This window comes from Stegodyphus dumicola, chromosome 1, assembly GCF_044657685.1.
Source record: "Stegodyphus dumicola isolate Sdum_Otavi_A_Nest chromosome 1, ASM4465768v1".
NCBI classification, from domain to species: domain Eukaryota; kingdom Metazoa; phylum Arthropoda; class Arachnida; order Araneae; family Eresidae; genus Stegodyphus; species Stegodyphus dumicola.
This window is the reverse complement of record NC_140768.1, coordinates 167,556,176-167,577,564: the sequence shown is the minus strand read 5'-3', so window position 1 is coordinate 167,577,564 and position 21,389 is coordinate 167,556,176. Positions and strand designations below refer to the sequence as shown.

At 32.3% G+C, this 21,389-nt stretch overlaps 2 protein-coding genes across 4 annotated transcripts in view; one reads left to right on the top strand and one right to left on the bottom strand.

Moving 5' to 3' along the window:
- Nucleotides 1–18,341, bottom strand: part of LOC118194207 (UPF0389 protein GA21628) — a 32,572-nt gene extending 14,231 nt beyond the window's left edge. Inside the window, exon 1 of one of the 2 annotated variants that reach the window (XM_085823027.1) lies at nucleotides 18,183–18,341. In XM_085823027.1, the coding sequence (XP_085679153.1) occupies nucleotides 18,183–18,306 (124 nt within the window). In that variant the 5' untranslated portion in view covers nucleotides 18,307–18,341. Of the gene's footprint in view, nucleotides 1–17,878; nucleotides 18,110–18,182 lie in introns of those variants that run through there. The other variant, XM_085823030.1, reaches the window with a different exon arrangement.
- Nucleotides 18,342–18,768: 427 nt separating this feature from the next.
- The window catches only part of LOC118205581 (putative E3 ubiquitin-protein ligase RNF144A-B), a 99,735-nt gene continuing 97,114 nt past the window's right edge, over nucleotides 18,769–21,389 (top strand). The window contains exon 1 of one of the 2 annotated variants that reach the window (XM_085823019.1): nucleotides 18,769–18,912. The gene's annotated coding sequence lies outside the window, so the exon portion shown is untranslated. Of the gene's footprint in view, nucleotides 19,070–21,389 lie in introns of both variants that reach the window. The other variant, XM_085823016.1, reaches the window with a different exon arrangement.

The following is a 21,389-nucleotide window of genomic DNA, read 5'->3' as shown; positions in this document are numbered from 1 at the left end:
GATTGATCTCTAGTACAAAACAAAATACCTTCTGTAATATCATTCTTTGTATATCTTTTGACTATTAAGAATCGGGCACAGTTAGATATATCTGTGTATTCATCCACCTGTAGAGAAAAGCACACGCATTTCTTAAGATCTTCCACAATTTGCATTCGAATATCTTTCCCCATGTCACTTATTCTTCTCAGGGTGGAATTATTTGACACAGGTATTGTTTTTAACTTTTCAGCCTCTTTTATACCAACTATTATTTTTATCATTTCAGCAGCTGCTGGCAAAATAAGATCTTAAACAATTATATGAGGTTTACTAGTTTTAACAACACAATAAGTATCTTGATAACTTACTATAAATGCTTTTTCATTAGTATTGACTGCTGATGAAAAAGCATCTTTCTCCTTGTGAAGGAAAAGTTTAGCTTTTTTTTTTTTTCAAATAATTCCATGGAATTATCTTTTTTGGTCTGGGTGTTTGGCATTTAAAGTAGCTTTGATGGCTTCATACTTTCTCTTCAACAAACAACACATTTCGATTTATCGTAAGTAGCAGTAAAACATATTTAAGATACTCATCCCTAACAGTTTTCTAATCATTATTTTCACTCCCAGACATAGATGATTCAGCAGTTCTTTTTAAAAATTTATCCACAATTCATAATTTTGATAATGTAAAATATTTTATTTGATACTGTACTCATCACGATGCGCTGTTGGAAACTGATGTTTAATCGTACTTTGCTTTTATATAAAGCCAAACTGAAGTAACTAGAGTGTCATCTAGTAGTGCTCTCATAAATATATGGAAAATTATAGAAACACATAGAAAGATATTGCATCATGCAACGTGCAGTCAATTTTTTTATTATAAATGGTAAGTATGGCAGAGTTACTAAAGGGGTAGATTGTAATCAAAATTATTGTTCAATTTAAACAATACAGTTCAATAAGTCAAAACAATTAATTAATTTAGTTAAGCCAATTTCTTTTACCACTGTTTTATTTTGACGGATAAGCTGGAGGAAATGGAAATTGTGAATAATTTTTTTGTAAAAAGGCAGTCTTGCTTTAGGCAGCTTTGGAAACAGCTGATTTAGACTAACAAGAAGAACATTATATACAGTCAAAAGTCGTTAATCTGGACTCGTCGGGACTTCGGCGACTCCGGATTATCGATTTTTCCGGATTATAGATCATCAGTTTAAATCGCGTTAGATGGCATGCAGAAATTCTAAAATTAAAAATATGAAACCGTAATTTATGAAATAAAGAACAATTATGATCTAAAGGGTATCAAAATTCACAAAAAAAAGCTTAATATTTATTTGTTTATTTTATTAAACATTTCTTTCAATGTAAGTTGTTTAAGTTGCTTCGTTTTATGTGATAATACTTTCTCTTTAATTCTATAAACAGACATAATTTTTTGTTCAGTTACAAAGTTCAGTTTTTGTTCAAGTCCCGTTAATTGCTGTGCCGAGAATACCGACTAACTTGTCAATCGAAATTTTTTCGTTTTCACTAACTTCTCTGTCACATTCTTCATGTCTTTATCCATTTTTTGCAGCAATTCCACTTTTTGTTTGATGGACATCGAAACATACTTTCATTTTGTACGATCCTTTGGGAGCTCCAGAATCGGAAATTCTATTTGACATAATCGAAAGTTCAAGTTTACTTTTATAGTATTGCTCTTACAGTCTGCAGAAAATAATAATCCGGATCCAATTCGAAGAACGCAATCATCAACATTAACTGAAACAACGCAATCATCAACATTAACTGAAATAGATAATTAGATAATTTTAGATTATGCCGTCCGTTATACATAAAACGTGCACGCAAAAACGTATTCTGCGCTTGCGCACACGCAAATGCGCAGTCGTAAGAGGTCTTACGCGCACACGTAAACGCCTATGCGCATGTGTCAACGCGGCGCATGCGCAGAAAGTTTTTAGCTTTGAGGTCCGGATTATAGATCATTCCGGATTATGGAAGTCCGAATTAACGACTTTTGACTGTATCTTCTGTTTATTTAAAAAGTGAAAAATTTTATAATATAATTCTGTAAAAATAGTTAATACATTTGATTAGATATAAGATGAATCAAATGCATTTTTACGTAAATGAATCAGATTAAAGAGTAAAAAAATAATATTCTCAACTGTAGCTATTATTTTTAAATAGCTTAGTTTGTTAATCAATACCAAACAGATTTAAATAGCTTAGTTTGTTAATCAATACCAAACAGATTTACATAACTTACATTTTGTCAAATGGCAACAAATCCAAATAAAGCATGAAACAACACATTGACAGTGGATGATATTTAAAGTGAATCGGTGTAAAATTGTTCTTTTCGCGTCTGACATGAGGGACTCATTGCAAAACTAATCAACCTTAATTTTGAAAGAGAAATTCTTCTGATCATCCTCTCATTCATCTCGGACAGGACTTTTAAAGTGTACGTGAAAGGAGCTTACTCCTCAGAACGTAATATGCAAAGTGGACTACCTCAAGGGTCTTGTTTAGGCCCTGTACTCTATTTATTTTATGCTGCAGACTTCCCTAAACCCAACAGTAACGACTCTATCTTTGCATGTTACGCAGATGATACTGCCCTGGCAGTTAAGTCTGCGAACATTAGCTTCGCTATTAAGAAACTACAAGCCTTCATTCCAAGTATAGAGTCATGGTGCGCGAATTGGAAAGTGAAGATTAATGCTCAAAAATCTCAATTATTGATCATTCGCAGAAGGAAAAGAAATAAGCAACTGAAGAATCACCTTCTCCTCTTTAATGAAAGAGTTCCTATAGTGAAAAGTGCCAAATATCTCGGAGTCACTCTTAATGATCGTCTTACTTGGACTGACCATATTAACAATGTTCGAACCACTGCACTACAAATTATCAAGTGTTTGCTTCCTATACTCGGTAAATACTCTAGAATGGATTTGGGGAAGAAAAGACTTGTTTATCTCTCCACAATTAGACCTATTTTGACTTATGCATCTCCTGCCTGGGCGGCAGCCAAAGACTCAGATGTGAACAAACTCCAAATCGTTCAAAATAAACTCCTGCGTATTATCACGAACGCACACTATTATGTCCGCAACAAGACCCTCCATGAGGACCTCAAAATTGATACCATCGCGGTACATCTGCGGAAACTTAACGATAAATTCTTCAAAAATGCGCAGGAATGTAACTTTATGAATCATTTCAACATGTTTCATTATGAAGTTCTCACCGATGATCGATTTCTTCGACCTTTCGCAGCTTACATACTCAGTGGAAACGAAAATTTCCCCACCTAATACCAAGTTTTCTTCAGCATTTCTAACCTGAAATCTCGCAACGTATTAACGACTTCTTCACACCTCACGTGACAAGGTAGTCACGCCCTCTCAACATCTGCAATCCTGACTTAGGTCTCACTCATGTATTCTCCTACTTTCAGCGCTCTATAGCAACTAACTCAGACAGCCGGAACAAAACTTGCAAATCCTGCAAGTTAATCAGCGGCGCATCCAGCGGTACTTGGAACTTGGAAATTGTTCTTTTGGGGCTAAAAACCTGCTGTGAAAGATATATTGAACACTTTTTGCTAAGTAATATGGCCAGTGTATACTCACAGAATCTTCAGTACTGAAACTGACAGAAAGTATTTACACTTGAGAAGGTTAGATGTTTAAAAAATCAATTATAGTCAGTAAAATCCTGACTATCCAGCACTAAACCAGAAAACTCAAATAACTGAAATAGTTATGAATTTTATATAAAAAAAAAAAAATTCTTTCAAAAATTTAGTAAATGAGAGATTTGTAATGCTGCTTTGTATTGAGATTTAAAATGCAGTATTGTAATAGAGCTTGTAATATTATTAACACATGTAAATTGTCACCACACAGTGTCTATCCTTGCCTCCCAATTAAAAAAATTACTAATATTTGTATGAAATTATTTTATTATATGAAATGAAGCATTTTCAAAGTCACAGGATCAGGGCATAAAAAAAACCACGATATGCACTTTTGAAGACCAATAAACAGCAATGATGTAATGTGAAACATTATGATAAATTATTTAAGCTTTTTATACATTATATCAATAATCTAAATCACCTTATTATTTAACTACATAAAGAACCATCAGTTTGTTTAAACTTTTATCCGAATGGTTGGCGAAATCTTCACCAACTTTCATGTTGTACCTCTTACATAATTTTAAATTAAGCTTTTGATATTCAAGTTGGTAAAACAAGATGATTACTTTATAATTGTACAGCAGAAAATTTCCCTATTGGCTTGATTTTTCTAACATAAATTCTGTTTTTTAAATGCTCAGTTATCTAGAATTCAGCATTTCCCAAGCTCTACGGATAGTCAAACTTTTGTATATGTAGCCACAGTATTGTATTTGCCAGTACATATATCCATGATGTTGAATTAGCATGTTACCAGAGCAGATATAGAAATTTATTACAACAAAGCATTTAAATATTAACGGTCTTCTTATAACTGCTTTCCAACAGGTCTTTTAACAGTAAATTATATAAAACGTGATTCAAAAATATCTATCAAAGTGTAAAGGCAGGTAGAGGGGTTTGAAATAAGCCGATTTTGTAATGGAACGTGTGTACAGAAATGGTATGTTGAGATGGTAAAGCTCAGTAAATAAAAGTGTTCTGTTGGTGTAAAATATTATTCTTCTTGTGGATTTCGAATAGTATGCATTGCTAAGAGAGCATGGAGCTTGCCAGCATGCATTTTACTTGTGAAATGTGAATGCAAGCCAGTTTCTTTTAGAAAGTTCTCCATGCCTACAATTCTACTCTCAAACAGACCCTGAGTGTTTTATCATAAGGAAGAAACAACTAAAATAAACAAACCAGCCTACCTAAACATGATAACTTTCAAATGCTTTTTTTGTAATCAACTGTCTTCATAGGTATAAAACAAATATGAAATATATTCACTCAATCCTATGTATTTATTGTAAAAAAAAAAATTGAAAAAACTAACATCATAATTTAAATTTAAAAAATTTTGACTTTTTTGTTTGAACTGAATAACATTTTGGTAAGTGTTGTCTTTTAAAGCCATTTATAACTTTCTTCATTTCTAATGATGTTTATTATCCCATTACTTATCCCATTGCTCGTTCTGTTTGAATTTATTTATATTATAAATGAATTTATTTGCCAGATCAAACTGCTTGAAAATAAAAGTAAATTATAAATACTATTTTTTCTGTCAATTATTTATTTTCCTGTATTATTAAGTGCTTTTGGATTAACTGTGGACATCATCCTTAGTATTACATTATATCCAGGTCAATCAGGACTTTACTGCATGGGAACATTTGTTTGACTTCATTACAGTGTAAGCCCATAAGGGAAAAACCTAGATATCCATAATCATGGTATAATTCATAAAAATCCTGATTCTCCCTTGTAAAAAAAAAAAAAAAAAAAAAAAAGGTGGAAATTGGAGCTTCTGAAAATCATACTGGCAGAAACTATTTTAATTGTACCTTAACCACTGGTGGGCATGGATTGGTTTATTATTAGATTATGGCAAAGCACTTGAGGGCTATCTGCCTTAAGGGAGGGATGCCTTCTTGGAGGACTTTTGAAGGGAAACTGGCTCGTTCACATGTTGCACATGGGCAAAACCATGAAAACACCCATGCAGCCAGCCCATTCGCAGGATTCGAACACCTTCAGCGACGTTAACGCTCGGCCGCTGGTGGGCATGGAAAATTTAATCAAATGCCAAGAGATGATTATTTGAAAGATGAAAGGTGAAAGAAGCAGGTATGCCTTAACGGGCTAACTGAGATTTCTGCATGTCACTTTTAGACACTTACTGGCACAGTGACCAATAACAATACACTGCCTGAATTGTAATGATGTCAGCCAGAATCATACTTTCAGCCCTTAAATGGCTACATGGGGAAGCTATGCTAGTCTTACCATTGTTTTGGAACCCAGTGTATTTTCAGTGGGTTCTGAATTCTACTACACAGTACCTCCTTAAATTCTAAAAATTTTGCCATCTCTAATTTTCAAAATCCGGAATCGCCAAAATCCCAACCATTCTGAATCTCAAACTTTGTACTGTATTCTAGTTCTAGTTCCTTACTTCAACAAGTTGATATATTAAAAATTATTAACAGTTTACAAATTTACTGAATTTCATATATAGTTTTTAGTTTATTAAAAAAACATTTAACCACAACCATGAACACATTTTCTCCCCTTTCCATACTTTTTCTACATACATTTGTTTACTTTTTTCCTAGTTCTGAAAATGCATATACAACAAAAATTTAAATATTTCAAGAGATTTTTTGAAGGAAACCTTGCTTCTCATTAAAGAACCAAATTCAATAAAGAAGGTGGAAAATTAATGGGAAGTAAAATGCTGAGAAACTTACCTGAAAAAGATCAGTATTTCTGAGAATATACAAGGTGTGGCTATTAATTTCCAGGACTGCTCTAATAACACCAGAACAGATGATGTGAAAAACATAACCTTTTTATATGTTTCGAAGTAATCCCTATCTGCCGTAATACACTTCTGTGCTCGGCTGTATAAGTTGTGGAAATGACTTTTAAAGTCCTCTTTCGAAAGGCTCATTAATGTTGACGTCACATTGCATGACAACGCCCGACCCCACATTGTGTTCCCAGTGAAGAGGTTTTTGGCAAAGCATGAGGTCGTGGAGCTGCATCATCTGCCATACTTTCCTGACTAGGCACACACAGACTTTTTTTGTTTCCCAAACTAAAAACTGTGATCAAAGGAACACACTTTGTGGATGCTGAAGACATCGAGAAGAATGTGATGTTGACAATGAAGAGACTTCCAAAAGAGGACTTTAAAAGTTGTTGACATGTTTATGCAGCTATCTGTTCTGGTGTTATTAGAGCAGTCCTGGAAATTAATAGCCACACCTTGTACATAAACACTGGTAAAAAATATTACCAACAGTCATATTCTCTAAGATGACCTCTTTCAGAGAAAACCCAAATCATCTGAACTGGTAAAAGAAAGTTTAACTTTCATACAAATAATTAATTTTCTCACATTTATTTGTACGCTGTTTGAATAAAATTTCAAAAGTTATGTAAAACATCTCTGCACATCTGGATGAAGTAGTAACTTAAATTGAAAGAGATTTCGGGTTAACTTACGTTTTATGAGAATATCTATATGAAAGAGATTTCACGAGACATTAGCATGTTATATTTACATTAATAAAAGCCACTTATGCAACTCTTCAGTTTTGCTGAAGGAAAGGAACTCGATGAACCTACACTTCACAATTTTCATTGTTTAAGTATCTGCTACAAGAAAAATATTCATTAAATCAATACACATTATTGTTTATGTCTTAAACTAAAAAGTTATGTATATAAGGTGTTTCCAAAATTCTAGTAACTGAGCTCTAGTTCAATTTCTAGAACTACAGGTAACACTATTTATTGTCCAACTCTTGACATGTTTATGCAGCTATCTCATTTAATTATGTTGGTTAGAGCAGAGAGAAGGGTAGCCCTTGTATCATCGCAAAGTTTTGTTTCATTTATTGCCAAGTTATTGTTTCATTTATGGTAGCCTGAGTAGTAGAATATTATGGAAACCCTATTATGACGTAATCAGTTGCATGACTGCAGTAAATTCGTAAGGGCTTGTGGTGTCTGTATGTTGGTTAGGAAGTATATTGCTTGTTTTGTGGTTTAGGTGGTAAAATGGCCGTATGTGGTAAGATTAATTTGGAGTTTCCGTGCAATTTGGAGAAAGGGGGAAGGAGCATTACTTGACTGGTGTGTAAATGAAGGTTTACTTAGTAGCCATTATTAGGTGTTCTGTTTGTAGGAAGGAAATGCATATGGTCAATTGCGAAGATATTTTTGACTCTTATTTTGTGAATTTATGTGGTGACGCCAGTATACAGATTCTAGTTCAGATAATTTTAGAAAGTTTTTGGATGCTGTTAAGGAATTTTGTTTGACTGAAGATCTGTTAATTTGTAAATAAGGTACGTGGATATTTCCTTTGTGTAGTGCAAAGATGAATTTCCTTTTTTATGTTATTTCATTGTTTGATTTAAAATGTAGTTTATTGAGATTATATATTTTTTGTTGGCTGCCATTTTGACTTTGTAAGTGAATATAGTTTGATATGTATATGGAAAAAGGTAGTGCGCAAAGCCTAGTTTGTGAAATTCTCTGATGTTTGTGAAAATAGGTCGATGTGCATATAGATAAAGGGAGTGCGCAATGCCAACTTTGTGCAATTCTGGGATTCTGTGAAAAATGGGTCGATGTGTACATGTATACCGAGTTTGTGCAATTCTTTTGTCTTGTTATTTTGACTTTGTGTAGCTGTGTGCTAAACAAGCCAAAATAACAAGTCAAAAAATTGCACAAACGCTACCCAGACAGTATAGTGGTTAGGGTAGCCTGGCTGTGATACCAAAGGGCCTGGGTTCGAATCCCAGAGAAGGCATTGTTGTAACTGTTCGTCTCTTCAGAGAAGAAGAATGTTCATAGAAGGCAATGGTGGCCCACCTGTTAGGTGCCTCCATAATAAAGAGACCTCCCCATCTGGCCTTAGTATAGATTAATGGACTTTGTTACAAAACTGTAACTGTTCACAATCTGCCATTGGAAAAAAAAAAAGAAAAGAAAGAAAGAAAGAATTGTACAAACTCGGTATCCATGTACCGCTAAAAACCGCCAAGTTTCACCAAGGGGTACCCATAAATATACTTTTACCATAATGTTTAGTTTGATTCAGCTTTTTGATTGATACAGTGCAATTCTGTAGCACTGTTTTCGCACCTGTGGAAGATGCAAAGCATAATTATTTTCTTTGTGTGAAAAACAGGTATGAAAACTTACGAAACTGTTCTGTTTGATTTGAGAATTTAACCATGCTATAATTAGGTGGATAGAGGAAACACTGAAGAGTTCTTTGAGGATGGTTTGGAATAAGTTTATTCAATAAGGATTATATTGAAGAAATGTGTTGTAAAAGTGATGAAAATTGGCAAAATAAAAACAAAAATTATACCTGAATTCCTAGAACTTTAGAAACATCCCGATACTTAAGTATTAGCACAACCACCTAAGTAGCCTAATTTTCAAAATATGCTGAACTCTGGCAACCATGCATATTACAATTTTTTCAGGCAATCATGGGCATAATATACGTTTTAACAAGCAACGTCGCCATTTTCATATGTATTCCCTCCATTCTAATCTAAGTTCAAGCAGTTTTTTTTTTTTTTAATTGTGACATCTGCTGATCTTAAGTTCACACTTAAAATAGGTTTAAGGAATTTTCCCACAAGAAAAGAAATCTGTGTAAACTTTCTGCAGAAATGCAACTTTCATGCTGAAAAATTGCTATAAAAAAAAACTCCTTTAATTCTGTTTTCAAAGCGATCACTGGGAAATCTTTCCCAGAATCAGAAAAATAAAAATCCTTTTATAGGTAAGTTTTATTCATCCATTTGACGGATAAATAACTTATTAAAATGCAAAACATATTTGGGTAAAAGTATATTTACGGATACCCCTTGGGAAAATTGGCGATTTTTGACGGTACATGGATACCAAGTTTGTGCAATTCTTCGACGTGTTATTTTGGCTTTGCCGCTACACAAAGCTAAAATAACAAGACAAAGAACTGCACAAACTCAGTATACGTGTACATATCAACCCATTTTCACTTTTAAAAAAATCTCAGAATTGTACAAAGTTGGCACTATGCACTCCCTTATTCTTCGACCTATTTTCACTTAAAAAAACATCAGAGAATCGCACAAACTAGGCTTTGTGCACTACTTTGACATTTTCCATATATATGTATTGAACTATATTCACTTAAAAAGTCAAAGGAGCAGCCAACAAAAAAATATATAATCTCAATAAACTACATTTTAAATCAAACAATGAAATAACATAAAAATGGAAATTCATCTTTGCACTACACAAAGGAAATATCCACTTACCTTATTTACGCATTAACACGTCTTCAGTCAAACAAAATTTCTTAACAGCATCCAAAAATTTTCTAAAATTATCCGAACTAGAATCTGTATACTGGCGTCGCCACATAAATTCACATAATAAGAGTAAAAAATATCCCTCGCAATCGACCATATGCATTTCCTTCCTACAGACAGGACACCTAATAATGGCTACTAAGTACACTTTCACTTACACACCAGTTAAGTAATGCTCTTTCCCCCTTTCTTTACAAATTGTACAGAAACTTCAAATTAATCCTTCCACATTCAGCTATTTTACCATCTAAACCAGAAAACAAGCAATGTACTTCCTAACCAACACACACAACAAGCCCTTAAAAATTCAGCGCAATCATGCAACCAATTACGTCATAATAGAGTTTCCATAACATTCAACTACTCAGGCTTTGACGACATAATTAGTTCAGATACTCATAACTAATTTTTTTTATATAAAAGTTAATTAAACATCCATGTATGTACATGGATACCAGCATGCCATGCACATGCATAAACACCCCATTACGATAATAATAATGATCTTCATAATGGTACCCCGTCATAAAAGTGCCAATAGCTTTATGCAAACTGATCACTCTTCGGTAAACAGAAACTTTCACGAGGGTGCCTAGGCATAAAAGCACTCCCAGTCTTGTAAAGATGAATTTTTAATGAAAATAAAAAAAATTTCATGAAAACATCAGCACCTTTATTCTCAGGCACCGTTATGTAAATAAGAGTTCTTATTTACTTTATCATACACAACTGCAAAGCTTTCTTCTAGTTAAAAACTGTTCTTCATAAGAAGATAATTTGCACCTTTATGAAGATGGAGAAGCCCCCTTACAAAGGTTACTGTCTTGGCAAACAGTTGTTGATGAGCAAAGCGGGCTAATCTTTGGAATATGATAACAACATTTTGGTAGTTTGGCGACATTTTGGTAAGGCGATAAAGGTTACTAGCTAGGACTTTAGCAGTGTACATGGATAAAGTCAAGAGTGTGCACAATGCCATTTTTGTGCAATTCTGGGATGTTTTTTTTAAGTGAAAATAGGTTGACGTGTACATGGATACTGTGTATGTGCAATTCTTAAAAACGCGGCAAGCAGTGGGCGATTCTGCACTTTCTCCCAATTTCGCACCTAATCTTCATCATGATTAAGCACTTTTGTTCCATAAAAGTTCTAGCATAAGCGTAATTCGGCTAGCAGATTGTTGGGAAAAAATGTTGAATAAAAAAAAACACATGCCTTTACTTCGTAAAAACAAAATGGCATAAAAAAAAACTAGCAGGTTGCTGTAGCAGGGTTGGTTGCCAAATTTTTGCAAAAAAATTACCAAGTTACAATAATCCGAAGATTAACCACAAATATATATCGACCAACATTTATATGATGAGACATTGTTATGTATCTGACATTCAGCATATCAAAGAGATTAATTTTTCACTCTCCTGGTCGTATAACATAAAAACATCAGAAAAAATGAATAACTAATGCTTTTGTATTTGAATTTTGAATATTTTGAGAATAGAAACTGGATCTTCCAAGAACAGTAGTCGGCTATACAATCTACATGACACATTCACCGGAAGAATAAGGTGATGATGATAATAATAATGGAAGCACTTCCACAGAGAACCCGGTAAATGTAAACATCGCCAACTTTGGCGATAATAGTTGAAACCTGGTAACTCAGTGGATTTATCCTATTCGCTTGTTTGAAGTTTGCAACTATTCCTCTTGCTTTCATTTTGTTGAATTATCACTGTCGTTATTCGCATTTGCAGATTTATATTATTCTTCTCTTATTTATTTTTATTTTTTCTAAATTTTTTAACAACGAATAGATAAATATTTACGTAGATAGATGCCGGTTCTCGGTTCAGGATGAAAGGAAGAAAATACGGCGGGAGGGGTGAATGCTAATTTGTAACACGGCTGTTCACATTGTGTTCTTAATTATTAACAGCTCTAAGAACCAGCAATTTAAATAACTAAGTAATGCTTTTATTTTTATTATTGGTTATTGTCATCTAAAATTATGAGAATAAATCAATTTTCTGGCGTAAAATTTTAACAAGATAATATATTGTTAATGCTTTTCTAACAATAACCTTTCAGAGGATGATGGCAGGTGTGACATAAATAGATGATTAAGTTGAAATAAAAAAGATTATTGATTATCTAAGATGACAGAATAGTTTGATGCATCATAAAATTAGCAAACCACTGCTGGTGTAAGGAATATATTGTTTTCTGTGTTAACTGGAATTTAAGACAATTATTTTTTTTTTTTTTTTTTTTTTTTTTTTTGTTTATCACGTTTAACAGGTTAATTTCAGTACATTAATACTAATTTATATTTTTCAAATGAATTTTTATTTCCGTTATAAATGCTTATATATTGTCTTATACTTAATATATTCTTTTCTGTGTTAACATGAATTTAATACAATTTTCGTATATCACGTTTAACAAGTTAGGGTTTAATCCTAGTATCCGGTGCACACGGGATTTGGCTGCATTTGGCGATTTTATGATGAGCAGTAAAAACGCGACATATACGATGAGTAGTAAATGGGTCATTCAGAGAACATATATAGTTATATAGTATATACTATGTATATACACACATAGTATATAGTTTGAAGTATATATAGGGACGTTCTGTGGATCATTTTAGGTGTTGGCGATAATTTTCAAAATCATGCCAAGGCTGCACCGGCACATGGGATTTGGCTACTTTTTGGCGACTTTTATGATGAGCAGTAAAAACGGGACATACACGATAAGTAGTAAACGGGTATTCAAAGTATATATAGTTATACATAGTATACTATGTATATAGTGTAGGTACAACTCTAATATACGCCCTAATTTCACCAAATGTGGCGATATGTGTTCTGCGCTGGTTTTTGGCACGATTGCGTGTTCTATGGCAACCCTGTTGATGTTGAAAAATCTTTCGCTGGAGCTCGTTGGTTCGCCTCTGTGTCTGAGAAGATGGGAGGGAAAGATAAAATGGTAGTTGTTGAATTGAAGTTCGGCAAAAGGAAATATGATTGTGGCTATTTTGTTGAGGGGTAGTGGGTATTTGGAAGTGTGGAAAGAGGGTCTGGGAGATTATTTTTAATGCAGTGCATGATAGAAGTAGGGATTTGTGATTTTATTTATTTGTGAACTATAGTATAAATTTTCTGGATAGTGTGTCTGGCTGTCATGCAAATACGATAGTGATTACGTGGCAGCATGTTAAAGGCGGTATGAAATTTATATTTCTGCTATTCGAAAACGCATTAATTCATGGTAAGTGCATTTTATTTTATCCTTGTTCTTATTTTGTAGAATGTTATGTTCATTGGTTCTTTAGTATGAATTTCTGTCGTTATTGTTGTTTTTTTAAATTGTTTGAAATTTATTTTAGTTTATTTTGTTGTTTAGTGTCTAGACTGTAGAATTCGTAGATGATTTTAAAGTTGAAACAGAACGCTGTGTACATGGTATTATTTGAAATTTATTGTTGTTATGTTATTTTATTAAAGCGAGGAGTGCGTAGATCGTAGATTCCTTCCTTGCCTAAATTGTGCAATTTGTAGAATTTTTTTTAAGTTTAAACAGGATGCTGTGTACATGGTATTCTTTGAAATTTATTGTTGTTATGTTAATTTATTAAAGCGAGGTCTGCGTAGTTTGTAGATTCGTTCGTTGCCTACATTGTGCAATTCGTAGATGTTTTTTTAAGTTAAAACATGTCGCTGTGTACATGGATTCTTGTCAAATATTTTTGGTTAGAAACTTTATGTTTTTGCTATCTAAATTTTTTGTTTTTGTTTCGGATTTTTAGCTAAATTGTGTGTTCAAAACATAGTTTTTGCATGTGCGAAAACTGCGTTTTTGGAGACATTTTAGGCTAAAAGTTCAAAATGTACACAAAAAATTTAGATAGTAATATGGCAGCGTAAAGTTTCTCGCCAAGTTCCATAGTGTATAGTGTACTATCACTATATATACATAGAACGTTCTTTTGGTAATTTTTGGTGTTGGCGATAATTTTTAAAATTGCACCAAGGCTGCACCATATACTAGGATTTTACCGTTAGTTTTACATCTACATGCTTATTATCTGTGAATTTTTACTACCATATGCTTAATATATTGCTTTGTCTGCTAACTTGAATTTACATGCACTAAAAATCACGTTTACAAAATATCACGTTTTCGGCTCGGCTCATCGCCGATGAACCACGAGCTTGGCGAGTAAAAATGCAACGGCGCCAACGGGTTCTCTGCGGATGAAAACCAATAATAATAATTACATATATCTGAGGCTGGTAAAAGTTTACAGTTGGGTGCCCCTTGTTTATTAGCGATTCTTTTTTGACGCCAAGATCGGCGCCAGAAAGACACAATTTCAAGATGGGCGCTACACAAAACCAAAATAAGAAGTCAAAGAATTGCATAAACTCTGTCCATGTACACATCGATCTGTTTTCACTTAAAAAAACAGGTGCTACTTTGGTAGACGGTTGCACAGATTTTTGGCGATTTACGTTGGCGCGATTTCTACAAACGTCAGCCATCTTGAAAAACGCTGTCTTTACACTTAGTAAAGTATTCGAAACTTTAAAAAAATATCGTTAGAAATAATGGATTAATTTTTTTGTTGAAAATGTCGTTTTTTAAGATGGCTGGCAAGTGTAAATAAATAAATTTACTATAAGTATAAAATACTAAAGTAAGGTTATTATTACTTTCATATAGCAAAGAAGAGAATAAAAACACCGCTATAAAAACATTGTGCCAACGTTTAATTAGATTAAAATATTACTGAAATTGAATATCGAAATAAAAAACATCATCCAACATTTAAAAGAATTAGAATATTATTAAATTTAAATACTTTAAAATACGTTATATAGAATATAATATATATATATTATATAGAATAAATACATTTACTACGAGTATAAAATACTAAAGAAAGGTTAAATTATTATTTTCATACAGCATAGAAATAGAATAAAAATACCACTATAAAAACATTGCGCCAACGTTTAATTGGATTAAAATATTACGTAAATTGTATATCGAATTAAAAACCATCATACCAACGTTTAAAAGAATTAAAATATTACTTAAATTAAATACTTTAAAATAAGTAAATAAGAACGCTTCGTACACTAGAGCTAAAATGACAGCAATTAGTTTATTGTTGGTAAAAAAGGAGGAATGTCTAATAATTTTCTTACCGTTACAGCGGTTATTTCTTCCAACATGACCACAATATCATATACGGCCGTCTCAGAATCGGCTCTTCTAACGGTCTTCATCTGTGATCTACATTTTTGCACTTCATTGAAGAAACAATTAGCGACGTTTCCTTCAAAAATTTAAAATAAATTTCAGTTGATCTTTACAATATGGTAACTGGTAGTTTGGCGACATTTTGGAGGCGATAAAGGTTACTACCTGGCACTTTGGTAATAATGTGAGCAGTACTCAGTTCCGATTACGCATTATTTTGTGTGAGGGAAATGAGAGATCATGGGATATGTCATGTGATATTAATGGACGAATTACAGTTCTTTAATCGGAAAAGGGGGGAAATCGGGAAAAAATCTGGAAATTTTGTATTTGGCTTTATTCTGTGTTGTGTGAAACAGTGTTCGTGAATTTTTGGATCCCATGGTCGTAACTAAAGTGAATTCGAAATGGGTATTTATGTATGTATTAATTTAATGTATGTGCTCATTTATATTTTAAGTAGTGTTTTTAAATTTAATTATATTTTAATTAAATGATAGTTATTTTGTGAATTTTATGTTTGTAGGAATTTGGTATATGTTTTAGTTGAAGTAAACGTGCATGGAAATAATTTAAATATCTGACAATAAGTATTTGTAATGGTTGCGGTATGAATTCGTTGGTGACGTGTATAATGTAATAGATGATTTAGAGCTAAAAGTTTTTGGATATTTTATATGTGGAAATGTTCATTACTTTTTCGCGATCAGGTAATTTCATATGTTTTTTTTACCGGGTTTAAAGATTGAGAAAATTGTCATGTATTTTCGTGAAATTTTTCTAATTTATGAGAAAAAAGCAGTGTACATGGATATAGTGAAGAGTGTGCGCAATGCCATTTTTGTGCAATTCTGGGATTTTTTTAAGCAAAAATAAGTCGACGTGTACATGGTTTAGTGATATTTTAATTAAATGATAGTTATTTTGTGAATTTTATGTTTGTAGGAATTTGGTACACGTTTAAGTTGAAGTAAACGTGCATGGAAATAATTTAAATATTTGATACTAAGTATTTGTAATGCTTGCGGTATGAATTCGTTGGTGACGTGTATAATGTAATAGATGATTTAGAGGTAAAAGTTTTTGGATATTTTATTTATTTTATATGTGGAAATGTTCATATTTGGAAAGGGTAAATACTTTTTCGCGATCAGGTAATTTCATATATGTTCTTTTTACCGGGTTTAAAGATTAGAAAATTGTCATGTATTTTCGTGAAATTTTTCTAATTTATGAGAAAAAAGCAGTGTACATGGATATAGTGAAGAGTGTGCGCAATGCCATTTTTGTGCAATTCTGGGATTTTTTTTAAGTGAAAAAAAGTCGCCGTGTACATGGTTTATGTGTATGTGTTATTTTGAAAAACGCGTAAGGAGTGTGGTATTGTGCACCTTTTCTCAATTTTGCAGTGAATATTTGTCATGATTAAGCAGATAAAATTTCTAGCATAAGTGTAATTCGGCTAGTAGATTGTTGGAACAAGTGTTCAGTAGATAAAAAGAAAAGAGACATGTCTTTACTTCGTGAAGACAAAATGGCGGCGGGGAAAAAAAATAGAGGGTTGCTGTAGGAGAGTTGGTCGCCAAATTTTCGCCAAAAAAACGCCAAGTTACCATAATGTAAAGATCAACCTAAATTTCCTCTGACCCTTGTAAGAATTTATAAATAAATCTTTGGCGGCAAAAATAAGGTCTCAAAGGACAATTTTTTGATTCCGAAACCAAAAATTCTTGGTACTTATCAAAAACAACATTCATCTTTGAAGGAGACATTTTTGAAGGAATTCGAAGATATGAATTAAATTTTAAAATGGCGCCGTAATGCACAAATATTCTAAAACCAATCAGAGAGCTGATTACATCACGCCTAGAATTAAAATTATTTAAATAATCATACATAATAAAATCATTTTAAAAAAGAAATGCAAAATTAAATTGCATTTTAATATTTAACAGCCATAAATAATGTTTAAAACATTAGATTAAATTTATAGATATTAAAACCAATTACTTTGAAAGTAAGGTGACGTCACTGATTACATCATCCACAGCATAAAATTTCATATGATAAAGAATAAAATTTTTATTTCAAATAAAAATGCAAAATTAAATTGATTTTTAATATTTAGAAGCCATAAATAATATTTAAAACACGGAATTTATGCATAATAACACGCATTATTTTTTAAATAAAATGACAACAAAGTATCGGTTACCATAAATAACTTATCCAGCAATGGGTTTACCATAAGTCGTATTACTCGCCAAAAGAAAAATTGCCAAAAACTCGCCAAAATCCGTGCAACCGTCTACCAAAGTAGCACAAAAAAACATCCCAGAATTGCACAATGTAGGCATTGCGCACTGCTTGTACACATCAACCTATTTTTATTTTTTAAAAAATCAGGAGGCTAAAGCAAAGTTAAACTATCATGCTAACCAGAAATGAGATTTCATCGCCAAAATTTTACAAAACATTGTCGCTAATCGAAGGGGCACCCAATTCTACACTAAAGCCAGACTTACCTGTCCTAACATATGTAAACATTACACACTGTGCTTTCATAAAACAGTTAACAAGTTGTACTGCGATATATTAAATTCCTATGCTCAACTGAAAAATAAAAGCAAAAATTCTTGGTGCGCTTGAATCGTGTAAAACAAAAAGAAGCTAAAACTTTATCTATAAACTCAACATCTGAAATAATACCATTTATGTAATCAATATATTGCTTAAAATTAAAAGACATCTTAAGGGAAGGATTAAGCACATAGAGTTATACTGAAGTATTACTAGATTTCTCTCAAGTCTTAATTTTTTATATAGCACCTTTGTAAGAGGATGCCCATTTCAACTGAGTGAAACTTAGTCTTTGCTTCAATGAAGAACAAAGCTGTAATTCTGATCTGTAAATTTGATTTAATATTAAACCATTCCTCACGAAAACAGCCATTACAGTAGAACTGTTTATTTACGTAATGAATTGACGGTAAGAGTTGAGTTGTGCTTCGTAGCAGAAATTTTAAAATTTATTTTTAACAATTACAGTCAAATTCCTCGAATATTTATCAGACTTAACAAATTAAAAATTCTGAAATATTTTTAACCTGATCATATAAAATAATATGTTCACAATTAATTTAGGCAATTGTAAATGTACTTTTGAATTCATGATTCATGATTCTTAGCACATACTACGGAAAGAAAATAAGTTAAAAATAGCTTGAATGTTCCTAGTAAATCGTCCTTTTCTCAGTATTACTAATCTAATTTTAATCACATTTTGAAATGGAAAAGATACAGGAACTTTTTTTAATTAATGTGCTTTTTTTCACGATAGAAACAACTTTCGTTTTGGTTTTATCATAGATGGACGTTACCAAGGTGACGATCATGTGACTTTCGACACCAATCCATTGCAGTTGTTCACGTGAAACGTTTCCGCTGTATTCTGCCGTGCGCGCATCTGTGAAGCGTCTGGTCGAGTACACCGTTCGATGTTTATGCAGGTGGAAGTCAGTTCTGGTTTGCGGATAGGGGTTCTATGTTTGTAATCAAGGTTAGGTTTAAAGTCTGTTGTTATGAGTGTTAACCGAAGCTCTTTTTCTTTTGTGTTTTCTGTTTAAATGTTGTAGTACGTGCAATTTTTTTTCGTCAGTTGAAATACTGAACGACGAGTATTTGTGTTTCCATTCAGTCCTAGTATGATTTCCAAGGTAGGCAGTAACATTTTATTTGCGCTACCGTATTCGTACGGATTCTGTTGTTTATTTTGATGATATTTATTTGAAATTATCATCCCTAGTTTGCGAATATCATGGAAGTTAAAAGATGATACAGTAGACTGAACTGTAATTCTATTTCATTTAATATCGTGTATATACTAATTGCAATACTTAATTAATATTAATTGTGCATATACTAATTGCGTGAACTTAGAGATGTAATTTTAATATCGACGTTGTTAAGTTGCAAGTTAACATATTGATTACTTTCATCACTATCCGTTTTTATAACTTATTTCAAATTGCGTAGCAAATTGGTAAGACCGAGTGATATCTGGACAGCGATTGTGGTTTTTTGTGATATCTGGACTGCGATTGTGGTTTTTTAAAGTTCAGTCTCAAGCTTTTTCAGATTTATTGTCATTGCATAAGTGTTTCGGCCCAGTAAATGTTCAGTTGTTTGCATAAATACCACTGACTAATTTTAAATGAAGTAACATTAGCACTTAAAAAATATATGTGCAAAATTCACCTTATTAACATGTAACTCTGCATAGACTAATGAGTTCATTAAAAGATCAGATGCAAAGTGCTTGAAGTATGTGCATTAAAAGCTTGTATGTGCTGTAGCTTAAAAGTTTTGAAATTTGATATAACAAACAAGTGGAGTACTATGTCTAATGTTCTTTATTATTTCTGAAATGATACTAATGTTGAATATTATGTATAATATTCATGCTGAGTACCCAAGTATTAAGAGCTTAAAGGGCAGTTTATGACTGCATTTCATTCTGTAGAGCAGTGGTTCCCAGTCTTTAACTTAATACCGGCCAATTTAGAATTAAAAAATTTTGGGGAGTAACAATTATGTATTATACTTTTAATATTTCAATTATAAACATAGATAATACACAAATTATAAAAACTGTGTTGTATATGTTAAAGGAAAAGAGTAATTATATGCTCTTTATATTATTAATTATTAAAAATGCATTAAGATGCAAATTAAATACATGAAAAGCATGTTTTAATGTGAAACCTTTCTAAGATTTTTGACAGGGCATTGGAACTGATAGTTGTATGTATGATATGTAATTAATTATAAATTTAAATTTGTCCAAAAAAGCAGTGCATTGAAAATAATAATTTGTTTTACAGAATTATCAGAACACAAAAACTAATATAAAAGTCACTGCTGTGTGTACTTGCAATTTGAGGAATTTTACCACTTTATTCCTTGAGTGTGAATGATGTTATAAGTGAAACAGAAACAACAGTAGATGAAGAGAGAGTTTAGAAATTAATAGTTGGAGGAGAGAGAGCTAGTCTGATAGGAAAGCACTTGATATTATGATAAACCATGTTGAATAATGAAATTATTCATCTGTCAGTCATTCAGTTCTGATAAATATGTTTTACCAAAAAATGAAATAAAAATGTCATAGAAAAAATACTGCCAGTGTTTTATGTTTCGTGTGCCATTTTTGTATTTTCTGCTTAATTTATGATCCTATAAATATAATTTTATAGGTTTTACATATTTATACTTTATTGTTGCTGTGTTGGCCATTTATTTATATGGTTAAAGGTTTGAATTTATACGACTTGATCCCTCTCTATTTGGTGTATACTGTATTTGAAAATGATTGACATAGTATAAAGTAATAATGAAAATCTTTAGAATTAACAATGGCATATTGAGTGTACATATGAGTTTATTGTAAAATAAAATGAATTAAGATTTTATTATAAAATAAAATAAGGCATTAAATTTTGTGCTTTTTGAACCAGTAAACTGCAAATTGAGAAATTTTAAGGAACTTTCCTTGTCAAAACATATTAGGATTATTTTTTTTTTAAAGAGTTGTAGTTCTGAAAGGTTTGGAATTTAATTACATAATTTTTTCGGTAAAGTGCAGTGTTTAATTCTAGTATCCGTGCACAAGGGATTTGGCTATTTTGGACGATTTTATGATGAGCAGTAAATGGGACATATACGATGAGTAGTTAAACAGGTCATTTTGGTGTTGGCGATAATTTTCTAAATTGCTCCAAGGCTGCACCGCATACTATGATTTTACCGAGTGCAGAAACGCCCACTTATTTGTTTGGCACTTTTTACAAGGGTTAGTTAGTTAGTTCTAAGCACTGGCCCCCAGCCTACTAGCAGGCAAAACCTGCCATATGGCTATGAGGGGACAGGCCAAGCCACAAAAGCATAACAACAACAACAAAAAAAAGTAAAGTAGATACATACATTCCAAACACTCTTGCTGAAATAGTATATAAATGTGTCGTTTCCATTTATGTG